At 48.3% G+C, this 26370-nt stretch overlaps 2 protein-coding genes across 6 annotated transcripts; one reads left to right on the forward strand and one right to left on the reverse strand.

The window, feature by feature from the left end:
• On the reverse strand, nt 1–12548 carry TADA3 (transcriptional adaptor 3). Of its 2 annotated transcripts, none has more exons than XM_021068275.1 (10): nt 12367–12548; nt 11964–12021; nt 11037–11269; nt 8098–8348; nt 7874–7979; nt 6499–6640; nt 6300–6403; nt 5019–5128; nt 3078–3263; nt 1–572 (listed from the first exon to the last, which is right to left on the reverse strand). In XM_021068275.1, the coding sequence occupies exons 3-10, from the start codon at nt 11241–11243 to the stop codon at nt 380–382; spliced, it is 1299 nt and encodes a 432-aa protein (XP_020923934.1). In that variant the 5' UTR covers nt 11244–11269; nt 11964–12021; nt 12367–12548; the 3' UTR covers nt 1–379.
• Nucleotides 8304–26364, forward strand: ARPC4 (actin related protein 2/3 complex subunit 4). 4 transcript variants are annotated; one of them, NM_001206535.1, is given in 7 exon segments: nt 8304–8311; nt 12815–12879; nt 16735–16853; nt 18616–18727; nt 20411–20506; nt 21861–22031; nt 24665–26358. In NM_001206535.1, coding segments are annotated over 6 exon segments (507 nt in total). In that variant the 5' UTR covers nt 8304–8311; nt 12815–12876; the 3' UTR covers nt 24671–26358.

Below are 26370 nucleotides of genomic sequence, written 5' to 3' on the forward strand. Positions count from 1 at the left end.
TGCTTTTTAAAAAACCACAGCAGTCACTTTATTCTTAAGTTTGCACTTTTACAAAACCACAAGGGAGAAGTCCTTGAGGGTAAGAAAGGTGGGGGAGTGGAGGATGGTGAAGAGGGGGATGAGGAAGGCCCAGAAATGAAGCCCCTAGATCTTGGGGTCCAAGCAGAGACTGGGCCCCAGGCTAGCCCAGGAGGGTTCCTGTGACCTGGCTGGACAGAGCTAAGTCGAAAGATCTCAGAAAAGGGCCCCAGCCTCTAGAGACTGTTGCCATTTGACATCAGACAGGCAGCCACAGGCTGAGGCTTCTGGCAGCCCAAAGAAGGAAGTGGGTGTCCCCTTGCCCAGGCCATGGGGAGGCAGCCTGAGGCAGGGGTGATGGCTACCCATCTAGCAGCTTCAGGATGCTTTCACGCTCCTTCAGAGTCTTCCAGGCCTGATCCTTCTCCTTCTTGGTGGGAGTCCGCTTCTTCTGCCTGGCAGCCATGATCTTACGGAAGGCATCCATGACCTCATTGTCTGCCATGCGGACTCGCTGTCTCAGTTCCTGCCGGCTCACCTCCTCTTTTGCCAGCCTACGTGGGGACCAGCCAGCTAGGTGTCATGGGAAGCGCCCCCCAGAGTAGGGTTCCTCTCTCTTCCAGACTGAGCCTACCCACCACCCAGGGATGACACTCCTGTGGGCCATTTCATACCAAAAGCAGTTATTGAGCCATACTTACATGGTGCTATGTGCCAGGTACTACCTTAAGCTCTTCTAAAGTATTAGCTCAATTAATCCTCATAATGACTTGGGAGGTAGGTAGGATAAGAGGATGGAATGAACACAAAATGAATGACATCACAACCAGTTCCTGAAAGAACTGGTCTCAAAACACAGGTCAGGTCCTAGTGAGGGGCTGATGATAATCACAGATTCCTGTATTACCACTGAGGAAACTGAGGCTCAAGGAAGATAAGAAATACCTCCACCTAGTGAATAGATCTGAATCAAGGCAGGCTGGCTCCGAACAACCTTCTTTACAAAGTGTTCTGGTGCCAGCAGATGATCTGCTTATTTCAGCATCCAAATTCCAGAGCAACCTAAGGGTCTAGGCAGTATGAGGTTTATGGAGGCAAGTGAGATACTAAACTGACCCCTCTGATTGGAATCTGATCTATAAATTCAGTTGATGGTGGAGCTGGGGGGGTCACAAAGAGATCTATCTTGTCTGACCTATTAATTTTTCAGAAGGGGAAGCTGCTGCCCAGGGCAGATGCCTTGCTTAACTCCCTGCACTGAGCCCATGCAGGGCTGAGAGCTGCCCACTGGCCTTCTGAGAGCCCCAGTTGGTTCCTTCACTGCCCATTACTTCCGTATCTGCACATCCCTACTTCTTCTCTCCCACTCCTCCCCCACCATCCCTCGCTCCCCACCATCCCTCGCTCCCCACCCCCAGGCCTCTTTCATCTGTTGTTTTCCTCCTCTTGCCCTTGAGAGGGAACTAGAAAGAGGCTTTGGATTCAGCCTTGGACTCAACTCACAGCTTGGTTGTTTACTGGTTGTGTGACTTTCAGCATCGCACTCATTTCACTGGGCCTTTTTTTTCCTCATTTAGTAAACAACAAATAGAGATTAAACAGGAAGGTGTACAGAAAGCCCCTGGCAGATGGTAGACACTCAAAACACACTCATCCTCAAATATACTAGCCACTTGTCAGCAACTTCTTCTCCTTCTAATGCTGTACATCTTTACCAACCACTCACGTGGGGACTGTAGGCCCTTTGCCCTGCCCCCAGCACAATATTTAAGAGCTGGGCAGAGCTGCCAAATGAATGAGCATGCCCTGCCCTGCTGGGCTCTGTGAGGTGTAGACACAGCACCTATCTGTAAGAAGCAAGGAGACTGCTCTCTCTCCAGGAAAGGGCCACCACTACCATGATCTACCTCCTGGTAGTACCTATACCCTTGCTGTGGCCAATGTAGGATAAGAGGATGGAATGAACACAAAATGAATGACATCACAACCAGTTCCTGAAAGAACTGGTCTCAAAACACAGGTCAGGTCCTAGTGAGGGGCTGATGATAATCACAGATGCCCAACAAAATGTTAACAGGTGATAAATTGAGGTGGGGTGTATATTTGTGTTTGCTATATATACTACACTGTCAGACTTTTTTTTTTGGTCTTTTTAGGGTCACACCCATGGCATATGGAGGTTCCCAGGTCAGGGGTCCCAATCAGAGCTGCAGCTGCCGGCCTACACCACAGCCACATCAACATCAGATCGGAGCCGTGTCTGCGACCTACACCACAGCTCATGGCAACACCAGATCCTTAACCCACTGAATGAGGATAGGGATTGAACCTGCAACCTCATGGTTCCTAGTCGATTTGTTTCTGCTGCACCATGACAAGAACTCTGACACTATCAGACGTTTTGTATGAAATTCTGCACAATAAAACTTTGAGGGGAAAAGAAAATAGCATGAAAAGAAATAAAACACACAACAATGTGAATAGTTAACACCATTGAACTGTACAATAAAAACAATTTAGGGGATAACTTTTGTATTTTTTTTTAACTACAATAATTAGAAGTAAATAAACAAGTTTGAAGTAAATAAACAAATTACAGGAGTTCCCATTGTGGCACAGTGGAAATGAATGAATCAACTAGGAACCATGAGGTTGTGGGTTTGATCCCTGGCCTTGCTCAGTGGGTTAAGGATTCAGTGTTGCCGTGGGCTGTGGTGTAGGTCACAGACGCTGCTTGCATCTGTCATTGCTATGGCTATGGTATAGGCCGATTAGACCCCTAGCCTGGGAACCTCCATATGCCTCAGGTGCAGCCCTAAAAAAAAACAAAAAACAAAAAACAAAATTACACGTTCCTGAGCTCTAGTCCATGAAATTAGAATCTGCTTGAGACATAACCAGTGGGGTGATGCCCAGTATTAACACCTTTTTTCAAAGGCTTCCGGGTGATTAGAGGCCCTGCCAAGTTTGGGAAGCCTGCTGTAAAGCTCCTGGAAGGTGACCAGCATGGCCAGGCCTTGTTCGCCACTCCCTGGCCCATGCATCCCGTACACACTCACCTTAGCAGGTCATGTTTTTTGGTGCGGTTGTGGGCACTGAGTGCCTTCAGCTCAGCCTGCCGTTTGCGCAGCTCTGCAAGAACCTCATCCTCTGAATCCTCCGCGGGGCGGTCCTCAGACTCCAGTAGGCCCTGGGCAATCAGCTCCTCCTTGATGCGGCTCTCCAGGGACTTTGTATGTGGCACACTGCAGGGAAGGCAGTGCTCAGCACAAGAGCCAGCTTGGAGGGGGAAGCCCTCAGAGACGCCCAAGGTTAGGACACCCTTCTTTCTCTTGGGCATCCCCTCTATATCTATCCAGACATAAAAATGTAGACACAGGGAGTTCCCGTTGTGGCGCAGTGGTTAACGAATCCGACTAGGAACCATGAGGTTGTGGGTTCGATTCCTGCCCTTGTTCAGTGGGTTAACGATCTGGCGTTGCTGTGAGCTGTGGTGTAGGTTGCAAACGCGGCTTGGATCCTGCGTTGCTGTGGCTCTGGCGTAGGCTGGCAGCTACAGTTCCGATTAGACCCCTAGCCTGGGAACCTCCATATGCCTCGGGAGCGGCCCAAGAAATGGCAAAAAGACAAAAAGACAAAAAAAAAAAAAAAAAAAAGTAGACACAGAGGAGTTCCCATTGTGGCTCAGCAGGTTAAGAACCTGACATAGTCTCCATGAGGATGTGGGTTTGATACCTGGCCTTGCTCAGTGGGTTAAGGATCCAGCCTTGCTGCAAGGGGTGGTGTAGGTCACAGAGGCAGCTCAGATCTGGCATTGCTGTGGCTGTGGTGTAGACCAATAGCCACAGATCTGATTCACCCCTAGCCCAGGAACTTCCATATGCTGCAAGTGCAGCTGTTAAAAAAAAAGAGAGAGACAGACAGACACACCTGGTCCTGTTTCAAACACGAGCAACAGGTATCGACGTTATGTAATATAAAATACAGAAATAACTATAATGCCAACAACCCAGAAAGAACTAGTGTTATTTTGTTATCTTGTTAGTATTACATATATTACTATTATATTACTATATGTTAATATGTTATATTTACAAAATATCTCCATTTATATAGTTATGTAAATATTATACATATTCCAAATTTTGTTACATAACTGTTCCCATGTTTATTACATATTACTTTAGGTCCCCCCCACAGGTACACACATTTAAATAATTTTTTTTTTTGTCTTTTGAGGGCTATACCTGTGGCATATGGAGGTTCCCAGGCTAGGGGTCCAATTGAAGCTATAGCTGCTGGCCAATGCCACAGCCACACAGGATCCAAGATGCGTCTGTGACTTACACCACAGCTCACAGCAACTCTGGGTCCTTAACCCACTGAGCAAGGCCAGGAATCGAACCCACGTCCTCATGGATACTAGTTGGGCTCATTAACCACTAAGTCACGCTGGGAACTCCTAAATCTATCTGAAGTAAAAATAGGATCATATTGGAGTTCCTCTGGTGGCGCAGTGGGCTAAGGATCTGGCACTGTCACTGCTGTGGCTCAGGTGGCAGGTGTGGTGAAGGTTTGCTCCCTGGCCCCAGGACTTCTGCATGCCCCATTTGCAGCCAAAAAAAAAAAAAGGAACTGCATTGCCTGTACCTTGCTAAAACTGACATTTTCCATTTATCATTCTATTGTTTATATCTTTTCATGTCAATTAACTGTATTTCTCTGATATGATTAGTAGCTACAAGCTACTTCATTGTGTAGAATTACTCCTCTTCAGTTGGACATTTAGGTTGTTTACAGTAAGAACAGTGCTATGATAAAAACTCTGTCCTAAGTCTGTGCTTGCAGAACTGCTGGGCCAGCATGCATGTCAGACTTTTATTGGGCTTTATCAAAATGTCCTCAGCCTCTCTATTAATGAAGACCACATCATGCTGAGATGGATGGAAGTCAACAGAAGCAGAGACGAGACTGTGGTGTATGGACAGGACGTCACTCACCTGAAGGGCTTGTTCTGATTTCGGGGAGAGGTGCTTGCCCCATCAGCCCCCGATTCTTTCCCAGACATGTCAGGAATAGGAGAGTCCTCCATAGGGGAAATAATATTTTCCTAGAAGAGCATAGAAATGGATGGAGAAAGAGCCGTAGTATTATCACCTTCCTGCTCCCCTCCAATCTACATGGACAGTCTTCACAGACCAGAAATAGCCTTTTCTCTTTCCTATCCAATCCTCTCTGAAAAGCCTTCCCAAACAGACTCCAAAAAGCTTTGATCATTTTAAAAACACTTGTTTTTTGTATTGAATCTGAAAGAAGGGAGCATAAAAGATGATGATAACAGCAATAGCAATGAGAAGAGCTAAGGTTTGTTAGGCATTTGCAATGCATGAGGTGCTCTGCTAGGCATGCATCAGGTGTCCAAAAGCCATCCTCGCCCTTCTACAGTAGCTGGCCTTACGGCTGCCCAGATAACCACACTTCCCAGCCTCCCTTGCTATCAAGGGTAGCCATGCGATTCTCCATAGTGATCAGAAGAGATAAGAGCCTCAACCGGCCATGACCTTCACACACTCCTCCTTGGTCTTTTCCTGAAGGCCTGAAGTGGCAGTTGGACTTGGAGTGACCTTGTGCAGAGTGCATGTTTAAGATGGCAAAGCCACCATAACTGGAATCCCTGTCTGATGATGTGGCACAGAGATCTCCCTCCTCCTCAACCAACATGAAACATGTGCCCAGCATCTTATGTGGGAGAGGGAGACACTACTGTGTTTGAGCCAGAGAGGAAACTGAGGCTCAGTGAGGTGAGGAAATGTGCCTAAGGGCAGCTAGTGGGCATAAAGAAAGGGGGCCTAAACCTGGGGTTTGAGTCTTGCTTCTATAAGCTGTGTGTCCTCAAGCAAACAGTTCCCTTTTTTGAACTTCAGTCTTCTTAGGTATAACATGGGGTTAACCACTGTCTTTGCCTTTAACGAGAGGATGTGTAGAAAGTCCTTTGCATAGGCCCTAGCCAACACTCAGCAAAAGTAACTGTGGAGCAGTGGCTACCTTGCGGGGGAGGCTAAGAACTGGGAGGGGCATGAGAGGGGCTTCTAGAATACTGATGATGTTTAATTTTGTGATCTTGAGGTTAGTTGTATAAAGGTGCTCATTTATGAAAATTTATCAAGTTGTACTCTCATGCTGTGTACCTTTAAATGTATAATATGCTCCAATAAAAATTAAAAGTAAAACAATGAAACAGAAGGTAGATACCAGTTCCTTTTTTGAGTTGGGGTGCTCACCTCCACCAAGGCCTGCAGGAGGCGCTGTGTCAGGGCACCAAAGGGGCACCCATCTTCTGGCTGCTCATGCTGGGCCTCAGATTTCTTCAGCAGGGCATCCACGTCTGAGGTGGGCAGAGAAGTGGTAGACAGACAGGTGGGCTTAAGTTCTGGGAACTCAAGTCCTGGCCTGGGGTAGGCAGGGAGGTGAAGGGCTTACCTTTAGTGTCTAGTTCAGTCAGTGGCCCCATAAGGCCTTTCTTCTTGTCAGCCATGGCTGCTGCCCGAGCCCCGTCCTTCTGCTCCTCCAGCAGGTCCTCCTGTGCCCAGCGTTGGGAGTAGTGCTTCCCCAGGGGCGGGATCTGTGGGAGACATCCCACCCGGCCCCAAAGAAGTGAATACGGGCCAGCATGCCTGGGGCGTGCGTGCTCTCTGTGAAGTGGGGATGGCCAACAGACTCTTTGTTCATTCTTTACTCCTTCACTTCTCTGTCTCCCAAGTAGCTCACCCAGGGACAAGGCCTGAGCATGGTACAGGTGAGAAGAGACAAAGGAGATAAAATCTCTACACTCACAGTCTAGTAAGGAAGCCAGGTACAAAAAGAAGTACAACACACACGGAAGACGAAACGGAACAATTTCCAAGTATAAGGTGCAGAATAGTATGTATATGTGGACCATCTCAGGTGACAGCTATTGTCTCCGAGAGAACTAGAGGCCTCAGGGTCAGAAGTGAGAGGGAAATATCTTTTGCGTTGCTTGAATTTATTACTGCTTCTATGGATAACTTTTTCAAATAAATTCTTTAAAAATTTAGGCAAGTGACAGAGGCAAGTCAAGGTGCTGTGGCAGTGCATCTTCTGCTCGGGAATCTGCAAAGGCATTCTGGTGGAAGTAATGTGTGATCAGGGTTTTGAAGGGTGTCAGATTGCCAAGGGGAGAAGAGCATGTGCAGAGGCCCAGAGACCAGCAAGGACCCTGGGGGGGGGTGCTGCTGATAAACACAGCAGTGAGGAGGGGGCGTGGCCAAGGAAACAGGAGAGAGGCGCTGGGACTGTGCCACCATGGACTGAGATGCCTGGACTACTCGATTCTGGGTAACAGGAGCCAGGGAGAGGCCAGAGAGCAGGGTCATGTCATGAGCACATCTGATCATGACAGCTGACCTATTGGAGAGAGCTCCCCTCCAATGCTTCTCTGTATTTTCTACATTTTCTTTAATGGAACCTCTTTTATTTTCCTCATAAAAAAAGTAAACTTTTACACATCAAAAAATTTAAAAAAAAGAATCCCTCTAGAAGGAAGAAAGTGTTAGGCTGTTCAGGTAAAGGCTGATGAAGGCTTGAGCCAAAGAAGGGCAGGTGATGAGAGAAACAGACCTCACTAGGGAAGAGGCCTTAGGTCATGGTGACCATTTACATAGGCTAGAAAGGAGAAGGTGACGTTAGTGCCTGTATGTTGAGGTGGGTTAGCAGAGCAGACAGGAGGCTGGGCAGCACAGGGGAAGGAAGATGATGCAGAGCTTAGGGTCTCAGATTCTGAGGCAACTCTGAGCCCTCTTGTTCTCCACATCTACCTAGGCTTGGGGGTCGCTACCTTGTAATGTTCAGCCTCATCTTCTGGGGGTTTCAGTAGCTCCTCCAGTGTGCGCACCTCCTCACTGGTGATGTCAGCACAGTAGGGCTCCACTGAAGCCCAGAATCTGCAGGGCGAAGCAGAGCCTGAGTGAGGGCCCCTCCCCCACCAACCTCAGCCCTGGGCCCCACCACAGCCTCCAATGCCCGAATCCCGAGGCCCATCTATGTTCTCTGGCCCAGAACCTGTTGGGGGCGTCATTCTTGGGGATACGTGGCACGTCGATAGGGTCATCAGTGAATTCATATTCCTGGATCTTGGGCTGAAGGTTTTTGGATTTGGGTCGCCCAGGGCCAGGGCCCGGCCCATGTCCTGCCTTCCCTTCCAGTTTCTGCTTCTTGGGTTTCCCATGTTTGGGGGGAGCTCCAAGCTCATGGTCTCGACCCAGCTTCAGGAATCGTCGGTCACCTTTCTTATCCTGCCAGTCGGTGAGGATCTGAAATTCACACACTGTCACTGAGAGGGAGAAGGGAAGACACAGGCAATTCGTCCTCCCAGAGAAAAACTGGGATCTAGAACTCAATTAGGCTCCAAGTCTCTCCTTATTCCCTTTATGTCTAGCAAATTCCTACTCATTCTGCAAAACTCAGCTCCTTATCTGTGCCCATCTCACAGGATTTTATTCATATTCTTCTAATCATTCTATTCACTTGTCTATACTGACTCACCTATGTAGCACCCAAGCCAGTTACACAGTGTTTAGCAGGTCAAGCAAAGAGATCACATCTCAGGAAAACATGCTGGGAGTAATTTTTTGGTATAGGAAAGCAAGCTTTCCAGCAAACCTTCTCTTCAAATATCGCCACAACTGGGAAGCCTTCTCTGCATCAGTTACACAGCTTCTTAGATGCTAAAACACAACTGATTATGCCACAGCCCACTCAAAAAGCTTCAATGGATTCCCAGGGACCACAATTTTTTTTTTTTTTTTTTTTTTTGCTTTTTAGGGCCACACCTTTGGCATATGAAGGGTCTCAAGTTAGGGGTCAAATCGAAGCTGCAGCTGCTGCCCTATACCACAGCCATAGCAATGCAGGATCTGAGCTGCATCTGCAACCTACACCACAGCTCATGGCAAAACCAGATCCTTAACCCACTGAGCGAGGCCAGGGATCAAACCTGCACCTCATGGTTACCAGTCAGATTCGTTTCTGCTGCACCATGATGGGAACTCCCACGAGTTAATTTCATTCTTTTTTTTTTTTTTTTTTTGCTTTTTAGGGCTGCACCTGAGGCACATGGGGGTTCCCAGGCTAGGGCTCCAATCAGAGCTACAGCTGCCAGCCGACGCCACAGCCACAGCAACACAGGATTCAAGCCGTGTCTGTGACCTACACCACAGCTCACGGCAACACCAGATCCCCAACCCACTGATGGAGGCCAGGGATTGAACCTGAAACCTCATGGTTCCTAGTCAGATTCATTTCCACTGCGTCACAATGGGAACTCCAATTTTATTCATCTTTTGAGGTCCAGTTAAAATGGCATCGTCTTTGTCTATGAGTCTCTGATACTCTGTACCTCCACTGTAGGACTAATCGTGTTGTTTGATCATAACTAGAACAAACAGAATACTTTGTGGAGTTCCTGTTGTGGCTCCGTGGGTGACAAACACGACTAGTATCCATGAGGATGCTGTTCGATCCCTGGACTTGCTCAGTGGGTTAGGGATCTGGTATTGCCGTGACATGTGGTGTAGGTTGCAAGTGTGGCTTGGATCTCGCGTTGCTGTAGTGTAGGCTGGTAGCTGCAGCTCTGATTCAACCCCTGGCCTGGGAACTTCCATATGCCATAGGCGTAGTCCTAACAAAACAAAACCCAACCAACCAACCAAACAACAACAAAAAAAACCCAAAACAAAAAACAAAAACAGAGTACTCTGTCTCTTCAACAAGATTATAAGCTGTTAGAGACACAGAGGTTCATTTTAAACATCTCTGTTCCCCCGCATCTGGCATAGCACCTGGCATACAGGGCTCAGAGAATGCTTATGCCATAAATAGAAATCATCAGAAGTATACCAATAAATAACATTTGACATGCTTACTTAGTATCAGGTGTTGTGCTGAGCCTTTGTGAAAAGTCTTCAAATCCTCACAAAAGCTCTGAGGGAGGTCCTATTATCCAGCCCACTTTGCAGATGGAGAACTGATCCTCAGAACTAGGAGGTAACTTGTGCAAAGTCACATAGCTGGCAAACAGCAACGCTGGCAAGTGCTTGGGCCAGGATGCAAATCCAGGCCTCCTCATTCCAGTTACCTCAGTACTCCTAACCACAACAGCACATCAGTTGGTACTTGTGTGCCCTCCTCCTCCCTTCATTCATTCTTTTTAGGGCCACACCTGTGGCATATAGAGGTTCCCAGGCTAGAGGTTGAATCAGAGCTGCAGCTGCTGGCTTATGACACAACTACGGCAATGCCAGAACCAGACTACGTTTGTGACCTACATTACAGCCCATGGCAATGTCAGATCCTTCACCCACTGAGCGAGGCCAGGGATTGAACCCAAATCTTCATGGATACTACATGGGTTCATTACCACTGAGCCTCAATGGTAACTCCCTCCTCCTCTCTTTAGTTGGCAAGCTCCCTCAAGGCCCAAATTGTCCTCACTACCTCTCTAATGATGAGCACAGGATCCAGAACATTGTGGGGAGTGGGGGTCAATAGATGCTTAGTGGATTAGAAATCCTGAAATTTATGAGGATCATGCACATTCCTACTTTGATTTTTTTTTTTTAGGGCCACACCTGTAGCATATGGAGGTTCCCATGCTAGGGGTCAAATCGGAGCTGTAGCCTCTGGCCTATGCCACAGCCATGCCAGATCTGAGCCTCGTCTGCAACCTACACCATAGCTCATGGCAACACCGGATCTTTAACCCACTGAGCGAGGTCAGGGATTGAACCTGCGTCCTCACAGATGCTAGTCAGCTTCGTTTCCACTTAGCCACGACAGAACTCCTCCTGCATACTTTACACGTCACATAAGCCCAGTTTGGGTTTCTCTTCCCCCCACTATGCTCCCATACCTCAGGCCTCAGCAGAGAGGGCTAGCTACCTCAGTGACCCATGCCACAACCTGTCACAGTCCATCCCTGGTGTCCCTCTGTGGGGTATCACCTGGGTTTCAGCCTCGAGCACCCGCAGGCGTCGGCTGGCAGAGGAAAGCAAGGTCTCAAGCTCCAGCTGCAGAGTGTCCAGCTCCTCAATACCGATGCCATCATCCTCAGAGCGGGCCAACACTGCTGTGTAGCGGGGACAGACTTTCAGGTGGTCCACAGACTTGAAGTCATGGAACTGCAAGGGGCAGTCCTTCAGCTCACTCATGGCCCAGGATAGGGGACCCTGTGGAGCTGGAGAGAACGGACCACTGATGGGGGGACAAGTGGCACAAGAAAAGACCAAGAGCTCCTTCTATTCAGACAGCCTCAAGAAGAAAGCCAGGCTTCAGTATCCTACTAAGGCTGAAGTCACAGTTCCTATTTGTAAAGCACCTACTGTGCACCAAGCTAGATGCAGACATTTTACTGGCTTCTCATTAAATTCCTCACATAACCCCGTGACTCATGGTGATCTCCATTTTACGGATGAGAAAACTGAGACTGTTAGAGTGGGTACATGTTCATGCTTATCAACACGCAATCTGAATTCAGGTAGTTTTAAGTCTGTGCCTCTAACCACAGTTATACTGTGCCTGTCCTTCTGATGCTCTTCCCTTCAGCTCCACTCTTCCAGAGTTCTGCTAAACTCCAGAATTCCAAGTATTCCATACTTACGTTAACGTTCTTTGTGCCTCCCAGCCTCTCCTAGTTTCACCCTCCCCACCTTTTCCCTATTTGCCCCAGATAGTAAGGAATGTGAACTGCTAAACTAGATACATCAGGATTCAAGCTCTGGCTTGACCAGCCTCTATTTATATAGCCCTGAACATGTTAATTATCTCTCGAGTCTCAGTTTTTCTATCCGTAAAATGGGACAAAAGACACCTGAGCTTGTTTCCCCATAAGAAGTTTGAATCTATAAAACGGGGATAGTAATAGTACCTACCTCCCTGGGATGATCTGAGGATTAAAAGATGATGCCCGTCAAGAGCCCAGTTCAGTGCCTGGCACAGAAAAAGTGGGACTGGTTAATGACTGGCCCCACCCATGGATAGCCCCAGTGTCCCGCCTTCTGGGTCCCAGACCTTTACCGCGGACACCCTACCGCGGCCCCCGCCCCCTCTACCTCCTCCTAGCCGCCTCCTACTGCCCCCGGGCCGCGGGTGGGGGCGGGGAGTTCCGGTCGGTGAGAGCTACCGCCCCGGAACTGACTAGGGGCTGGCCCCCAGCAGTGCACGCGGGGGCGGAAAGACGCGAGGACCAGCCCCTGGGTCTTTCGAGGGTGGGAGTTTGCCGGCAGCGAGTGAGCCCGCTGCTAGTGGGGTGGAGAGAATAAGCCTCGGGCGTACCCTCGGGAACAGCCCGGCGCCTGGGGGCGGGGCTCGGCGGCCGGGTTCTCCGCTTGGCAGTTAGTCCCGCTGAGCCCCGAGGGCTGCAGGTAGGAGGGGCCCGGAGAAAGGATGGGGGCACAGAACCGGAAGGATCGAAGAGCTCCCCCGGCTCGCCTTGTCCTAATATGGTGCCCAACCTGAGGCTGGGCTGCACCACTGCATGGCTGTGAGGGAAGATGGCAGCAAAGACGACAAGAAGGCCAAAGTCACAAGCGAGAGCCTCACCGATGACGGGAGAAGCTTGAGTAGTGATTTCAAACTTCAGGAATCTAAAACTACCACGGCAGTCCTAGCGGGAAAACTTCCGAAGTGCCAAGTGTTTTTAGCTTCTCCCTCCCCCGCTCGGGACATAGATGGTACAGTCCGGACGTCCGGGCGGAGACTGCGGCTGCGCTTCTCGCGAAAGGGCAGGCGTCGCGGGGCTGGCCACTTCCGTACTTCCGCTTTCCGGCCCAGCCAGCGCCCGCGATGGTGAGAGAGAGCCGGGACCCGGGCCAGGGACCCCCACTGTTCTGTCCTCAGGCTCTGGGTTTGGGGGAGATGCGGCTTTGCAGCGGAGAGGCGCTGAGCCGTGGGGTGCTGGGGGTGCGGGGGCACCATGAGGTTGGGAGGAGGGAGGGGCGGGGGCCGAAGTGAGAAAGGAGCGAGCGGGGGACGCCCTCCTAAGAAGCAGGCCTTTCGGCTTCATAGTCTGGGTTTTGAAGCAGGTGGGAGATACTGAATCAGAGAGGAAGCTGGGAGTGGGTGCTCCTAGGTATGGTAGCACGTCGGAGGCACGTAGTAGGCCCCGTAGCCCTTAGTAGGGCCGCTGAGGCTTGTAATAGGGCCACCTCCCCAACCAGTGCAGACCTTCACTAAATATGCACCCCCCTCTTGCCCTCTTGACCCCATGGTTCTCTGAGGGAGAGCGTTCTCTGTGGAACTTCCTTATCCCAGTCTTCATGTTGCCCCAGCTGTGCTTCTACCTCCCAGACCGCTTCCTGGTCGGAACTCAACCGTATCAGTCTTACTATAGAATGTAAGCTCTGATACTGCTGATTCCTTCCTCCTTGGAAATCCTCTCATTTGATAACTGGCTGTTCATAGCAATTTAGACTCACTAGCTTCCTCTTTACACTCTCCCTGGTGGTGCTACCTATTTAACATACAGGTCTTCATGACCGTCTGCATTCTGGTAACTCCTAAATCTGCTGGTCTAGCCCTCTTTCATGGTTCACCTGGAAGTGTTGAAGACACCTTGAAATTAGACTTCCAGGCCGTAACTCCTCTTTCCCTAAACTTGCTTGTCCTCTTGTGTTTGTCTTCTGGCTTTGTGTTTTCATAACCTCAGTTAGAAACCTGGGATATTCTAATTGAAGCCATGCCTTTTGCTTTTCTTAAACATCAGATTTGTTGAGGTATTACACCAGAATGCGTCATCGTGAAAGGGCAGGTGTCATAGGGCTGGCTACATAAAATTTATCCTTTTTAGGTTTGCCTTCTATGAATTTTTTTTTTTTTTTTTTCTTTTTAGGGCCACATCCACTGCATATGGAGGTTCCCAGGCTAGGGGTTGACTTGGAGCTGTAGCTGCCAGCCTGTGCCACAGCCACAGCCATGCTTGATCCAAGCCACATCTGTAACCTACACCACAGCTTATGGCACTGCCGGATCCTTAACCCACTGATTGAGGCCAAGGGTTGAACCTGTGTCCTCGTGGATGCTAGTCAGGTTAGTTAACCTTGGAGCCACGACCCAGAACTCCTGCCCTCAATGAATTTTGACAGATAAAGTCTTGCTTGTCCTCCATTGCCCCAGGCCAAGCTGTCATCAGCCTCCTCGAATAACCCTCTCTGCATTCTTTCTCACTTCCCTCTCCAATCCATTCTCCACAAAGTCACTGTAGGATATATAGCAGTAGTTGTAGTTGTGTAACTTCCTTTTCAGAAAGCCCCTAGCAGTTCCTTACCACCTTAAGAGAAGAGCTAAACTCAGAAGCCTGGCATTTGAGATTGCCCATGAATCTCTAGGCTACCATTGCAGCCCTATCCATTGAATCTAAAATGCATCCAGGAGTTCCCGTCGTGGCACAGTGGTTAAGGAGTCCGACTAGGAACCATGAGGTTGCAGGTTCAGTCCCTGCCCTTGCTCAGTGGGTTAACGATCCAGCGTTGCCTTGAGCTGTGGTGTGGTGCAGACGCGGCTCGGACCCCACGTAGCTGTGGCTCTGGTGTAGGCTGGTGGCTACGGCTCCAATTCAACCCCTAGCCTGGGAACCTCCATATGCCTCGGGAGTGGCCCAAGAAATAGCAGAAAGACAAATAAAATAAAATAAAATAAAATGCATCCAGGAGAGTTCCTGTCGTGGCGCAGTGGTTAACGAATCCAACTAGGAACCATGAGCTTACGGGTTCGATCCTTGGCCTTGCTCAGTGGGTTAAGGATCCAGCGTTGCCATGAGCTGTGGTGTAGGTTGCAGATGCAGCTCGGGCGTAGGCCAATGGCTACAGCTCCGATTCGACCCCAGCCTGGAAACCTCCATATGCTGCAGGAAGTGGCCCAAAGAAATAGCAAAAAAGGCAAAAAAATTAAAAAATTAAAAAAATAAAATGCATCCAGGAAATTCCCATTGTGGCCTGGTGGTAATGAACCTGACTAGTATCCATGAGGACGTGGGATTGATCCCTGGCCTTGCTCAGTGGTTTAAGGATCCAGCATTGCCATGAGCCATGGTGTAGGTTACAGAATGAGCTCGGATCCCATGTTGCTGTGGCTGTGGTGTAGGCCAGAGACTGTAGCTCCAACTTGACCCCTAGCCTGGGAACTTCTATATGCTGTGGGTATGACCATAAAAAACAAAATTAGATAAATAAAAAGTGCTTCCCGTACACAGCAATGTTACTCATTACTACTTCTAGAACTCTTAATGCCCTTTTTTGGTAATTCTAATCTTGCTTAATTTATTTCTCTCATTCATCCTTCGTTGCACAAAAACTAAGTAAAACACTGTGTATGTTAGTTACTAACTGAGCTAAGTGCAGGGTATGTAGATTTGAATAACCATGGTCTGTTTATTGTTAAGTTTACAGTCTAGTGAAGGAGCAATTACTGTAATAAAGAAAGAGGAATGGTGTATTATTCTAAGTTATAATAAATGCTGTTAAGAGGGAAGTCAAGTAGTTCCCGTCGTGGCTCAGTGGAAATGAATCTGACTAGTATCTATGAAGATGCAGGCCTTGCTCAGTGGGTTAAGGATCTGGCATTGACATCAGCTGTGGTGTAGGTCGCAGACATGGCTCAGATGCAGCACTGCTGTGGCTGTGGTGTAGGCCAGTGACTATAGCCTGGGAATCTCCATATACTGTGGCTGTGGCCCCAAAAAGACCAAAAAAAAAAAGAGGGAAGTCAAGAAAGTCTTGGAGGAAGCAAGAAGCCTTCTCTGAATAAGCCAAGATCTAAAGATGATTTAGGAAAGAAGGGGGAGAAAAACCTGCAAATATATAGTTTAGCATGTTCGAAGGGCTAGGGTGAGAAAGAAGTTGGCTAATACAAAGAACTGAAGATAGGCCCGTGAAGCTAGACACTCTATCCTCTACTGGAAATGTCCTTTTTCTCAATGTAAAATCCTCTTAATCTGTTTCTCTCTCTCTCTCTCTCTCTCTCTCTCTGATCCAGTTGAGCTGTTTAAGGGTAGAGATGATCCCAGCTCGGTACCTGGCACACCCTAGATGTACACATTTGTTGGCTCAAAAGAAAGATTGAGGACAGTTATTCACTTGTATGTATTCACCAGAGTTTCTCAACTTCAGCACTATTTGGGGCTGAATAATTCTTCGAGTGCATTGTAGGATATTTAGCAATAGACCTGACCTCTGCTCAATGTCAGTAACCCCCAACTCTACCCCAATTGTGAAAATGAAAAATATCTTGGCAAATGTCCCCTTGTAGGCAAAATGCTCCTCTGTTGAGAATCACTGGTCTAGACTTAGGATGAAAGGCCTGGTAGGTCTAGTCTGTTCTGTTCACTTGGTGTCTGAGAGCCAGTGACCCTCAGTACTACCTGGCTCCTGTGTAGTCAGAGTAAGGGAACAGGAGTTCCTTTCGTGTCTCAGCAGAAACAAATCTGACTAGCATCTAGGAGGACACAGGTTCAATGTCTTGTCTTTGCTCAGTGGGTTAAGGATTCGATGTGAGCCGTGGTGTAGGCCAGCAGCTGCAGCTCCCATTCCACCCCTAGTTTGGGAACCTCCATGTGCCACGGTTGCAGCCCTCAAGACAAGAACAGAGTAGGGGACCAATGGGTTTGGTGAGACAGATTCTGATCCTCCCTTGGGGTTTTTCCGACAGACTGCCACTCTCCGCCCCTACCTGAGTGCCGTGCGGGCCACACTGCAGGCTGCCCTCTGCCTGGAGAATTTCTCCTCCCAGGTCGTGGAACGACACAACAAGCCAGAAGTGGAAGTCAGGTAGGGGAGAAAAAGGGATCGGGTAATGGGTGCAGCATCCAGAGATGGCTGTATCACAGGGTGCCACGACCTTCCATTCCTGGAGTTGTCAGGACAACTTCAGTTCACATATTTTGTCTTGCTGCCAGATGAACAGTGGCTCCCAGTTTGAAGTTCAGAAAATAGGTCAGTGGGTTGGCAGGACAAAACCTAGGGGAGAAGCTGCTCTCGAGCCAAGATTGCTTGACACAAGGTGTGACTTCTCAGCCTAGGGCCATTTGGGAAATAACCCATGGAGTTATGGAATCATTTAGTAGTTTGAAGAGAGAAGACTAAGAATTTAGTTGAGGTACCATCTCCATTTTCTAATTTAAAGATCAAGGATTCTACCCACCCCAACCTGGACCCTCTCATTCCCCTACTCCAAATATTCTGTACTTTGGATTACTTTATTTAATTTATGTTTTGTAAGTAAATTGTTCTCTTTTTCCCCTTTAAAATTTATAGTCTGGGACATAAACAACTGAGATAAGCAGTGTTGTTACCTTAAGTTGATATGATTTGAATTTAAGAAAACTGATAAGATGTTAGAATGTGCCTATTACAGTTTCCACTGGTGGATTTTTTATTTTATTTTACTTTATTTTTGCTTTTTAGGGCCTCACCCATGGCATAAGGAAGTTCCTACGCTAGGTGTCGAATCGGAGCTATAGCTGCTGGCCTTGCCACAGCCACATCAATGCTGGATCCGAGCTGCATCTGTGATCTACACCACAACTCATGGCATTGCTGGATCCTTACCCCCTAAGTGAGGCGAGGGATCGAACCCGCACCTCATGGTTACTAGTTGGATTCATTGCTGCTGCACCACAATAGGAATTCCTCTATTGGCTAATTTTAAAGCTCCCAGGTACCATTACCACAGTTAACTACCATTAAGAATCCCAAGGGATTCTGAGGCATCAAAATGGCAACTGAGCTGAGAGGGGTCTTAATGCTGAGTAAGTGAGTCATTCTGTATTGATCATTAAAGGAGGCTAAACTTCAGTTTCAGCTTGTCCTTATTTTTTGAAGGCAAGCTCTCTCCTTATTTCCCAAATGGTGTATAGGATTGCCTATAGTTATTAAAAGAAGAGCTGTCATTTGTAAAGCTCCTATGACGTGCCAGGCACACTATTAGACACTTGACCCTTTTTGATCTCTCTCAGTCCTCAGCAGTGAAATAGGAATCAAAGTCTTTTTTTTTCTGTCTTTTTCCTATTTCTTGGGCCGCTCCCACGGCATATGGAGGTTCCCAGGCTAGGGGTCTAATCGGAGCCGTAGCCACCAGCCTACGCCAGAGCCACAGCAACGCAGGATCTGAGCCGCGTCTGCAACCTACACCACAGCTCACGGCAACGCCAGATCGTTAACCCACTGAGCAAGGGCAGGGACCAAACCTGCAACCTCATGGTTCCTAGTCAGATTCGTTAACCACTGCGCCACGACGGGAACTCCAAATCAAAGTCATTTTTACAGACGAGGAAATTGAGATTCCAACATGGTAACTTGGCCAAGGATGGTAACAGAGGATGGATATAAAAACCTTTTTGCCCTGATTTCAGAGCCTGTGCTCTTTTTGCTGGAGAACAAGCTTGCTGGCCCCCACCTTGGAGAACCCCTGCTTGTGAGTCTCCTACTCCTTGGACTCTGTGGTCCCAGATGGTGATTCTAGGACCGCGGGGTCTCCCTGCCCATTTGGTTCTTTTATACTTCAGAGGCCTCTGTGACTTTGTGTTTCCAGGAGTAGCAAAGAGCTCCTGCTACAACCTGTGACCATCAGCAGGAATGAGAAGGAAAAGGTTCTGATCGAAGGCTCTATCAACTCTGTCCGGGTCAGCATTGCTGTGAAACAGGTGCGCTCACCATAGATCCCCTGCTTCCCCAGGAGGCCAGGGACCCCCATCTGAGAGGTCAGCATGCCAGATTCAGGGTGCAAAGAAACCCAGATGCTATTTCCTGGAAATTATTTGCCAGCCTCATCAGGTCAGTAGAATAAAGAGAGGGTGGCCACATCTTCTGGGCCTTGCTCTGGATTAGGGAGCAGGAGATGTGGCAGCCAAGGCTGTGGACCAGTTTGGTGTCAGGTCATAGAACTCTTCCTGAGGAATAAAAAATAAGTCTGGTTCAGAAAAATAAATAGTACCAGGATCAATTTGATAGCCATAAACACCAAAAGTGGATTTAGGATAAAAAACGAAGTATAATTTTTTCCTTTTTTAAAATTTTTTTGTCTTTTTGCCTTTTCTATGGCTGTTCCCGCAGCATATGGAGGTTCCCAGGCTAGAGGTCTAATCGGAGCCATAGCCACTAGCCTACGCCAGAGCCGCAGAAACATGGGATCTGAGCTGCCTCTGCAACCTGCACCACAGCTCACAGCAATGCCTGATCCTTAACCCACTGAGCCAGGCCAGGGATCGAACCCACAACTTCATGGTTCCTAGTTGGATTCGTTAACCACTGCGCCACAATGGGAACTCCAACCCTCATCATTTCTACCATGTTTATGAACTACCAGAATACTTTTATTAAAGATTTTGTTACTTTTTTCTCCTCCTTTTTGGCCATGGCATGTGGATGTTCCGGGGCCAGGGATCAAACCTGTGCCACAGCAGTGGCTGGAGTCATAGAAGTGACAGTACCGGGTCCTTAATCTGCTGCGCCACCAGGAAAACTCCTAGATTTTTTTAAATTGACTTAGTTTTCTTGCATTTACATTTGTTTGAAAAGAAACTTCATTCCATAGGTGGGAAAACATTTGTCAAATTAAGGACAACTCTAGAAAATAAGTACATTGAAAACAAAACAAAATTACTAAATTCAGACTAGGCCCTTTGGCTTATAGAAAGCTCTAACTGTGGGCCAGCTTTCTTTGTTAAAAGGGGAGGTTAACAAGTGTTGGGGGCTGTTAAGGCATGCCAGCACCCTGCTGCAGAATTCTTCTTTCAGAAATGTTGAGTTCCCGGTGGCCTAGTAGTTGGGATTTAGCATTGTCACTGCTATGGCTTGGGTTCAATTTCTGGCCTGGAAACTTCTGCATGCTGTGGCAGGGACCAAAGGGGGGGGGGCGGGGCAGAGATATTGAGAGTTCAACAGGGAGAAACTTGGGGCGTTGTTTGATATTAATTGTTCCCAAAGTGGAAACCACCCATGGTTATCTCTAAAACCATAGTAGGTATCACAGACTTTGGAAAATGCAGCATTAGTGAATTGAAAAAGGAAGGGGCATCTTTCAGTGTGGATGTGAACTCTGGAAGAAGCAGATAAAAGATTTGGGCTTGCCAGAATGACCTTTCTGGAATGGCTGAAAGTGATGATAATGCCCCACTAAGTTGGGAGGCTCTAACGTAGTAGACCCTCCTCTCAGTTGGAAACCGGTTACCCCACAATTCAAAGTTCAGGCAGTGACTGTTACCAATACCCAAGGCCACTGCCTCCCGTGAACCTGAGGGAAATAGGGTCAAAAGACCAGCCTGCTGATTTCTCTTGGCTTAGGGTATCAACTTGAAGGAAACACATTTCTCCTTCACCTTCCGCAGGCTGATGAGATCGAGAAGATTTTATGCCACAAGTTCATGCGCTTCATGATGATGCGAGCAGAGAACTTCTTTATCCTTCGAAGGAAACCAGTGGAGGTGAGACTGTGTGATCCATGTGTTCCTCACACCTAGAGTTCTACTACTGAGTCCACTGTCACCGGCCCGGAATTGTTTCCAAATCTGGGATTGCTGCACCACCAGCTCTAGGGCATCTGTGACCTGAGTTGACAGTTGGCTTTCATTTCAGCTGGATTGCAAATAGGGGGGATCAGCCTAGAAGGAGTTGGGTCTACTTCAGCCATGCAAGAGGCGAAAAAGATGAATCCCATCGTTCACTTTCCCAAAGCCTGTAATCTAGCAGCAGAAATGGCACGATGAATCAGAAATCTAAAGCGTCACCATGCAGGTTCAGTCCCCAGCCCAGTGCAGTGGGTCAGAGGATCCGTGTTTCCACAGCTGTGGCATAGGTTGTAGCTGCAGCTCAGATTTAATCCCTGGCGGGGGATCTTCCATATGTTGAGGTGTGGCCGTAAAAATAAATGGGTAAAAAGGCAACCACCAACATAGTCTGTCAAGGCCACAGTTGACATTGAGTCCATTCTTGCTGACTTTTTTTGTTTGTTTGTTTGTTTTTGTTTGTTTTGTCTTTTTGCCTTTTCTAGGGCCCGCACATGGAGATTCCCAGGCTAGGGGTCTAATTGGAACTGTAGCCACTGGCCTATGCCAGAGCAACAGCAACGAGGGATCACGGCAATGCCAGATCCTTAACCCACTGAGCAAGGCCAGGTATTGAACCTGCAACCTCATGGTTCCTAGTCGGATTCGTTAACCACTGCGCCATGACGGGAACTTCATTGTTGCCTGACTTTGTACTTGAGTCCTCTCCACAGACTCCCTGCCAGATCGACTTAAAAATCCCCAGTGACTGACCAACTACCATGCATAGCAGCAGATACCATCATCAGACACACTGGACGTGTTGGCCAAGTTTGTCCTCATCCTGAGCTAAAGATCTCTAGATCTAACCTCTGGGGCCACCCAGAATAAATAAAATTGAATTTCCACACAGCCTGTCCAATAAAGACCTCAATCCCATTCTTCTCCCTGAGCTAAATGTTCCTGTGTTTGATGAGATTCTTCCATAATGAGACTGTAGGTTCCTTCCCTCTCCCTTGCTTCATTCCGAATGCAGCTGTTTGTGCCACAAATAGTCTTCCAGAGATGTCAACTGGGTTCAGTTGATCCATCTGTTGTTTTCTTGGATCCAAGATATACACCCCAACAGAGCAGGTGGGCTGCTGACTGAAGGGCATGTAGCTTTCAGGGAGGTCACAGGCCCTTAGAAGCATGTGGGTGAGTGGATGTATAGGGCATGGCCGGCTAAGTGCCCGCAGGATAGTGATTCTCTCCTGTTTCTTCTCTCCCTCCTCCCACTGTCTTCCTTCACTAGGGGTATGACATCAGCTTTCTGATCACCAACTTCCACACAGAGCAGATGTATAAACACAAGTTAGTGGACTTTGTGATCCACTTCATGGAGGAGATCGACAAGGAGATCAGTGAGATGAAGCTATCGGTCAACGCGCGTGCGCGCATAGTGGCCGAGGAGTTCCTCAAGAATGTAAGTGAGGGGCCTTCCTGCTTTCCTTCCAGGAGTAGAAAGACCAGTGGGTTGTGCTGACAACTTAGCAGCTAGTGGGAAAGTAGTGCCAACTTTGGTAATATTTCCTGAGACCTCTAGGATCTCTGGTGCAGCAGGTGCCTTGGGGGCGGGAGGGCCCGAGGTTCATCATGGAGAGCTGCTGGGTGTTCTTCACATCTAGGAGTCTGGGGGAATGCCTGATTTAGTTGCTCATGGGACTCCTTACATCTCAAAATGTAAAGAGTCCTTCCTTGCATCTAGTTCAAACCCTGAGTGAAGCAAGTTAAATCCACATGTGAATTTTTAGGAATTTAGGACAGTTAATCATAGTGTAATTCCACTTCTCAAACAGACTTGATTAGTTTGCATCTAGTGTCTGTTTCTCAGGCTTAACGTCATGATTTCTTCAACCTGTTTTCCATCATTTTCATGGCTCACATTCTCCAGATCCCTTTTTAATTGTTTGGCCTTCCTGGTGGAAAGGACTACAGCCCTCTGAGGAGGAAGGGTTGTTTACGTTGATGAACTGATGACACAGTTGTTCTTGTTTAGACATTCATGACATGCCTGCTTCTTTTTTTTTTCTTCTTTTTCCAGACAGCCTTTGGTTTGTTGACATGTTCCATTCAGAGTTGACTGTGATCCCTAGATGGTAGAATTAGTGTTTACTCCTACCAGTGCATACAGATCCAGCCCAGAAGGAGCTCGGATTCCTAAAAATGGAAATAACACCCGCTTCCCCTGGGCTTTAATTATACCGAGGGCAGCCAGTGTGCAGAGTCACTGTACTGTGCACCTAGGGGAGCATGCTTGTTCAGGTCACGCTTGTGGAGGCAGACTACCTCCCTGAGAGCCCAGCTCCACTGTTGCCTTGGGCATGTTATAGAACCTTCCAGCTAAGCCTCAAGTTTCCTTGACTCTGAAATGAGACTCTTCATGTGTAGCTTTCAGTGTGGTTGAACATTAAATGAGGAAATATGTACATAAAACATAGCGCCTGGTATATAGGAAGCATTCCATATATTGTAGCACTAAGGTTATATGATCAGACATTAGGAAGGCTTTAAATTCAACCGAAGAAAATAAGTTTTGTCCCAGTATATTTTAGGCTCATTCATTCACCAGTCATTTAGTTATGATAATTTTTTTTTTTTTTTAGGGCTGCACTTGCAGCATATGGAGGTTCCCAGGCTAGGGGTCCAATCGGAACTACAGCTGCCGGCCTACACCACAGCCACAACAACATCAGATCTGAACTGTGTCTGTGACTACACCACAGCTCATTGCAACACCAGATCCCTAACCCACAGAGTGAGGCCCAGGGATTGAACCTGAAACCTCATGGTTCCTAGTCTGATTCGTTTCCGCTCTGCCACAACAGGAACTCCATGATAATTACATTTTTATAGTAACACAGGTAAAAAGGCACTTTCGCACATTTCATTTAATACCTAAAACATCTTTGGATCAGGTGTTACCCTTATTTCACAGAGAAATAAACTGGCTCTAGAAGTTAAGTTGCATGTCCAAGGTGCCTCAGGCAGTAAGGGAAGGACTTGGAGTTATGTTTTCAGATCTAAGCTAGTGCCATGGCATCTGTCAGGGTTGACAACCTCTGATCATGAAAGGGTCGAATTGGTAATACACATGAGTGAGGAGAACCCTGTGGGGACCTGCTGAGCATATGCCTCACCCAAACAGAATCACCAGCACACAGCTCCAGCCCTTTGTGACTTCATCAAAAGAATTTCAAAATCTGGATCTGTATGCAGTGACTTCTCTGTTTTCAAGGTTGGACATGGATTGATACTCTTTTTTTGCGCCTGTGGCATATGGAGGTTCCCAGGGTAGGGGTCTAATCAAAACTATACCTGCCAGCCTATACCACAGCCACAGCAACGCCAGATCCCAGCCACGTCTGCGACCTACACCACAGCCCACAGCAATGCTGGATCCTTAACCCACTGACTGAGTGAGTAAGGCCAGGGATTGAACCAGCAACCTCATGGTTCCTAGTCGGATTCATCTCTGCTGAGCCACGACAGGAACTCCTGCTTGATAGTCTTTTGAACACTGTGGGCCAAATAGCGCTCATTTTTGGGCCATAGCCTCTGGTCTGTAAAATGTCCAGGGCTGGTCTAGGCACTGTGGGGGATACTTGAGGGCAGAAAACATTTCAAAGTCTTGTCCTGCTTGGAGGACCACCCAGAGCTTGACACAGAGTACCAGATCCTGGGTCCCTCTGCCCTTGACTTACATCCTCAAATGCATGTGAGCCCTCCAGCTCTAGAAGACTACCTCAGTTCTCCAAGCAAGGCACCGTGACAGGGCTTTTTGGCAGTCTCCATGGCATAGCCAAGGGGAGCTGTGGAAAAAGCCCATGTCACCCTTAATTTTTCTGCCTTGTCTAGTGCTAGGTTTTAGGGCCACTGCCTCAAAGGTCACTGCTGAATGCTGGCTGAATGAGGGTGTGCCCACAGAGTCTCCTGGGACCCAACTCCCTCCCACCCTGCAGAGATCTGAGCACAATGGCAGCTCGCCCACCTACCCACAGCAGACCTGCCAGGATACAATAATAACCACCATTCACCTCCTCTTTATTCTCTTGACAGTTCTAAACCATCTGGCTGGATTTTGTGGCCTTCCCCCTCAAGCTCCCTGTGTCTGCGAAGGCGTCCTGGAGTTACTCCCCAGAGCGGCGGTGGCAGCAGCAGTGGAGGGGAGCTGGGTTGGGGTGGGCGTTAGATGCGGGAGGGGGGTGGTATGCTTGCTAGCTGGGCAACAAAGCAGTGGACCTGCCCCAAGGCCATGTGTGCCTGGTCAGGCTGGCTTCTGATGTTCTGTCCCCTGGGCTGGGACAGGTTTTTTTTTTTTTTTAAGTCTTGAAACTTAAACTCTGTGCTTGTAGGAGACTGTAACCTTTTGTCTTTTTTTTTTTTTTTTTTTTTAAACAAACAACCTCCACCTCCAGTGGCTGTGACTGGTCCCAGTGATTGTACCTTATTGGTCGCTGTGGGTCTGGGCGGGCCTGGAGCCAGAAGGCGACTACTGTTCCTCGCCAGAGCCACCCCAGGTGGGGAGGGAGGGAGGTTTCAGACTCCACTTCCTCTCCCTCATCCTCTTATTCTGTGGATCCAGTAGAAGCGGTGGGGGCCCTCTGCCAGCTTCCTGAGCTCTGCCTGAAGATGGCCATCCAGCACTGGTTGGGGCCAAGGGCTGCACTGGTGGCCACCAGCCATGCCTAGGAGCTAGGGCCTGGAAGCTAGGCAACCTCTGGCCACAGGGGCCACTTCTTGCCCTCCCAGCTGAGAGGGGCTGCTGTTTTGCCTTGTCTGTCAGTGCAGTGCCTGTGCTAGAGGTAGAGAGGTGAGTTCTCTGGGGCTTCCAGCTGGGCCCTCCGCCTGCTGTGGCTCCTCTGCTCCCTCGCTCACTGTACCTTTTCTTATTCTGGTGGATCCTCCCTCCCCTAATTAAAGTCTCTTCTTGCCCCTCTGGGGCTGCATGAGGTCTGTGCTCTGTGTGTATATGTGAAAGGAGAGCTGGTAGGACTCGCTCTTCTACAAAACCATGTGGCTGGCATTCGGGGTCCCCACCACAGCTGTCTGATTGGCCCTTGACATTAACCTTGCCAAGGGCCCTAACCCAAGAGACCTGTATTGCAGTCCAGGCTCCTCCTGTTGCTGAAACTACGCTCTCTGCTTGTGTAGAGCTTTGGTTCTTTTCACATAAGAGATGAGCTCATTTGGAGTTCCTGCGTGGCTCAGTGGTTAATGAATCTGACTAGGAACCATGAGGTTGCGGGTTCGATCCCTGGCCTCACTCAGTGGGTTAAGGATCCGTCATTGCCATGAGCTGTGGTGTAGGTTTCAGATGAGGCTCAGATCCCACGTTGCTGTGGCTCTGGCATAGGCTGGTGGCTCAGCTCCAATTAGACCCCTGGCCTGGGAACCTCCATATGGCACAGGTGCAGCCCTAGAAAAGACCCCCCCAAAAAGTTTGAAATTCAATTCCTCAGTCCCACTAGTGTTCCATAGCTACTGGTGGGTAATGCCTCCCCTGTGACCCAGTAGATAGAACATTTCCCTTATCGTAGCAAGTTCTAGTAGACAGCACTAAATCTTAGTGACATCTTCAAGTAAAAGAAAAAAACTCCAAAACCAAAACACTGTTTGAGTCCTGATTCTTGCTGCTGAATTTAAGCAGGTTATTTATATTGTCTCAGTTTTTTAATCTCTAAATGGAGATAATGTAAATTTAACATAGTACCTGCCATATAGGTACTGAATAAACAACTGATCTTTCCACCAGCCCAGTATTC

This window comes from Sus scrofa, chromosome 13 (assembly GCF_000003025.6).
Source record: "Sus scrofa isolate TJ Tabasco breed Duroc chromosome 13, Sscrofa11.1, whole genome shotgun sequence".
In the NCBI taxonomy this organism is placed as follows: Eukaryota; Metazoa; Chordata; class Mammalia; order Artiodactyla; family Suidae; genus Sus; species Sus scrofa.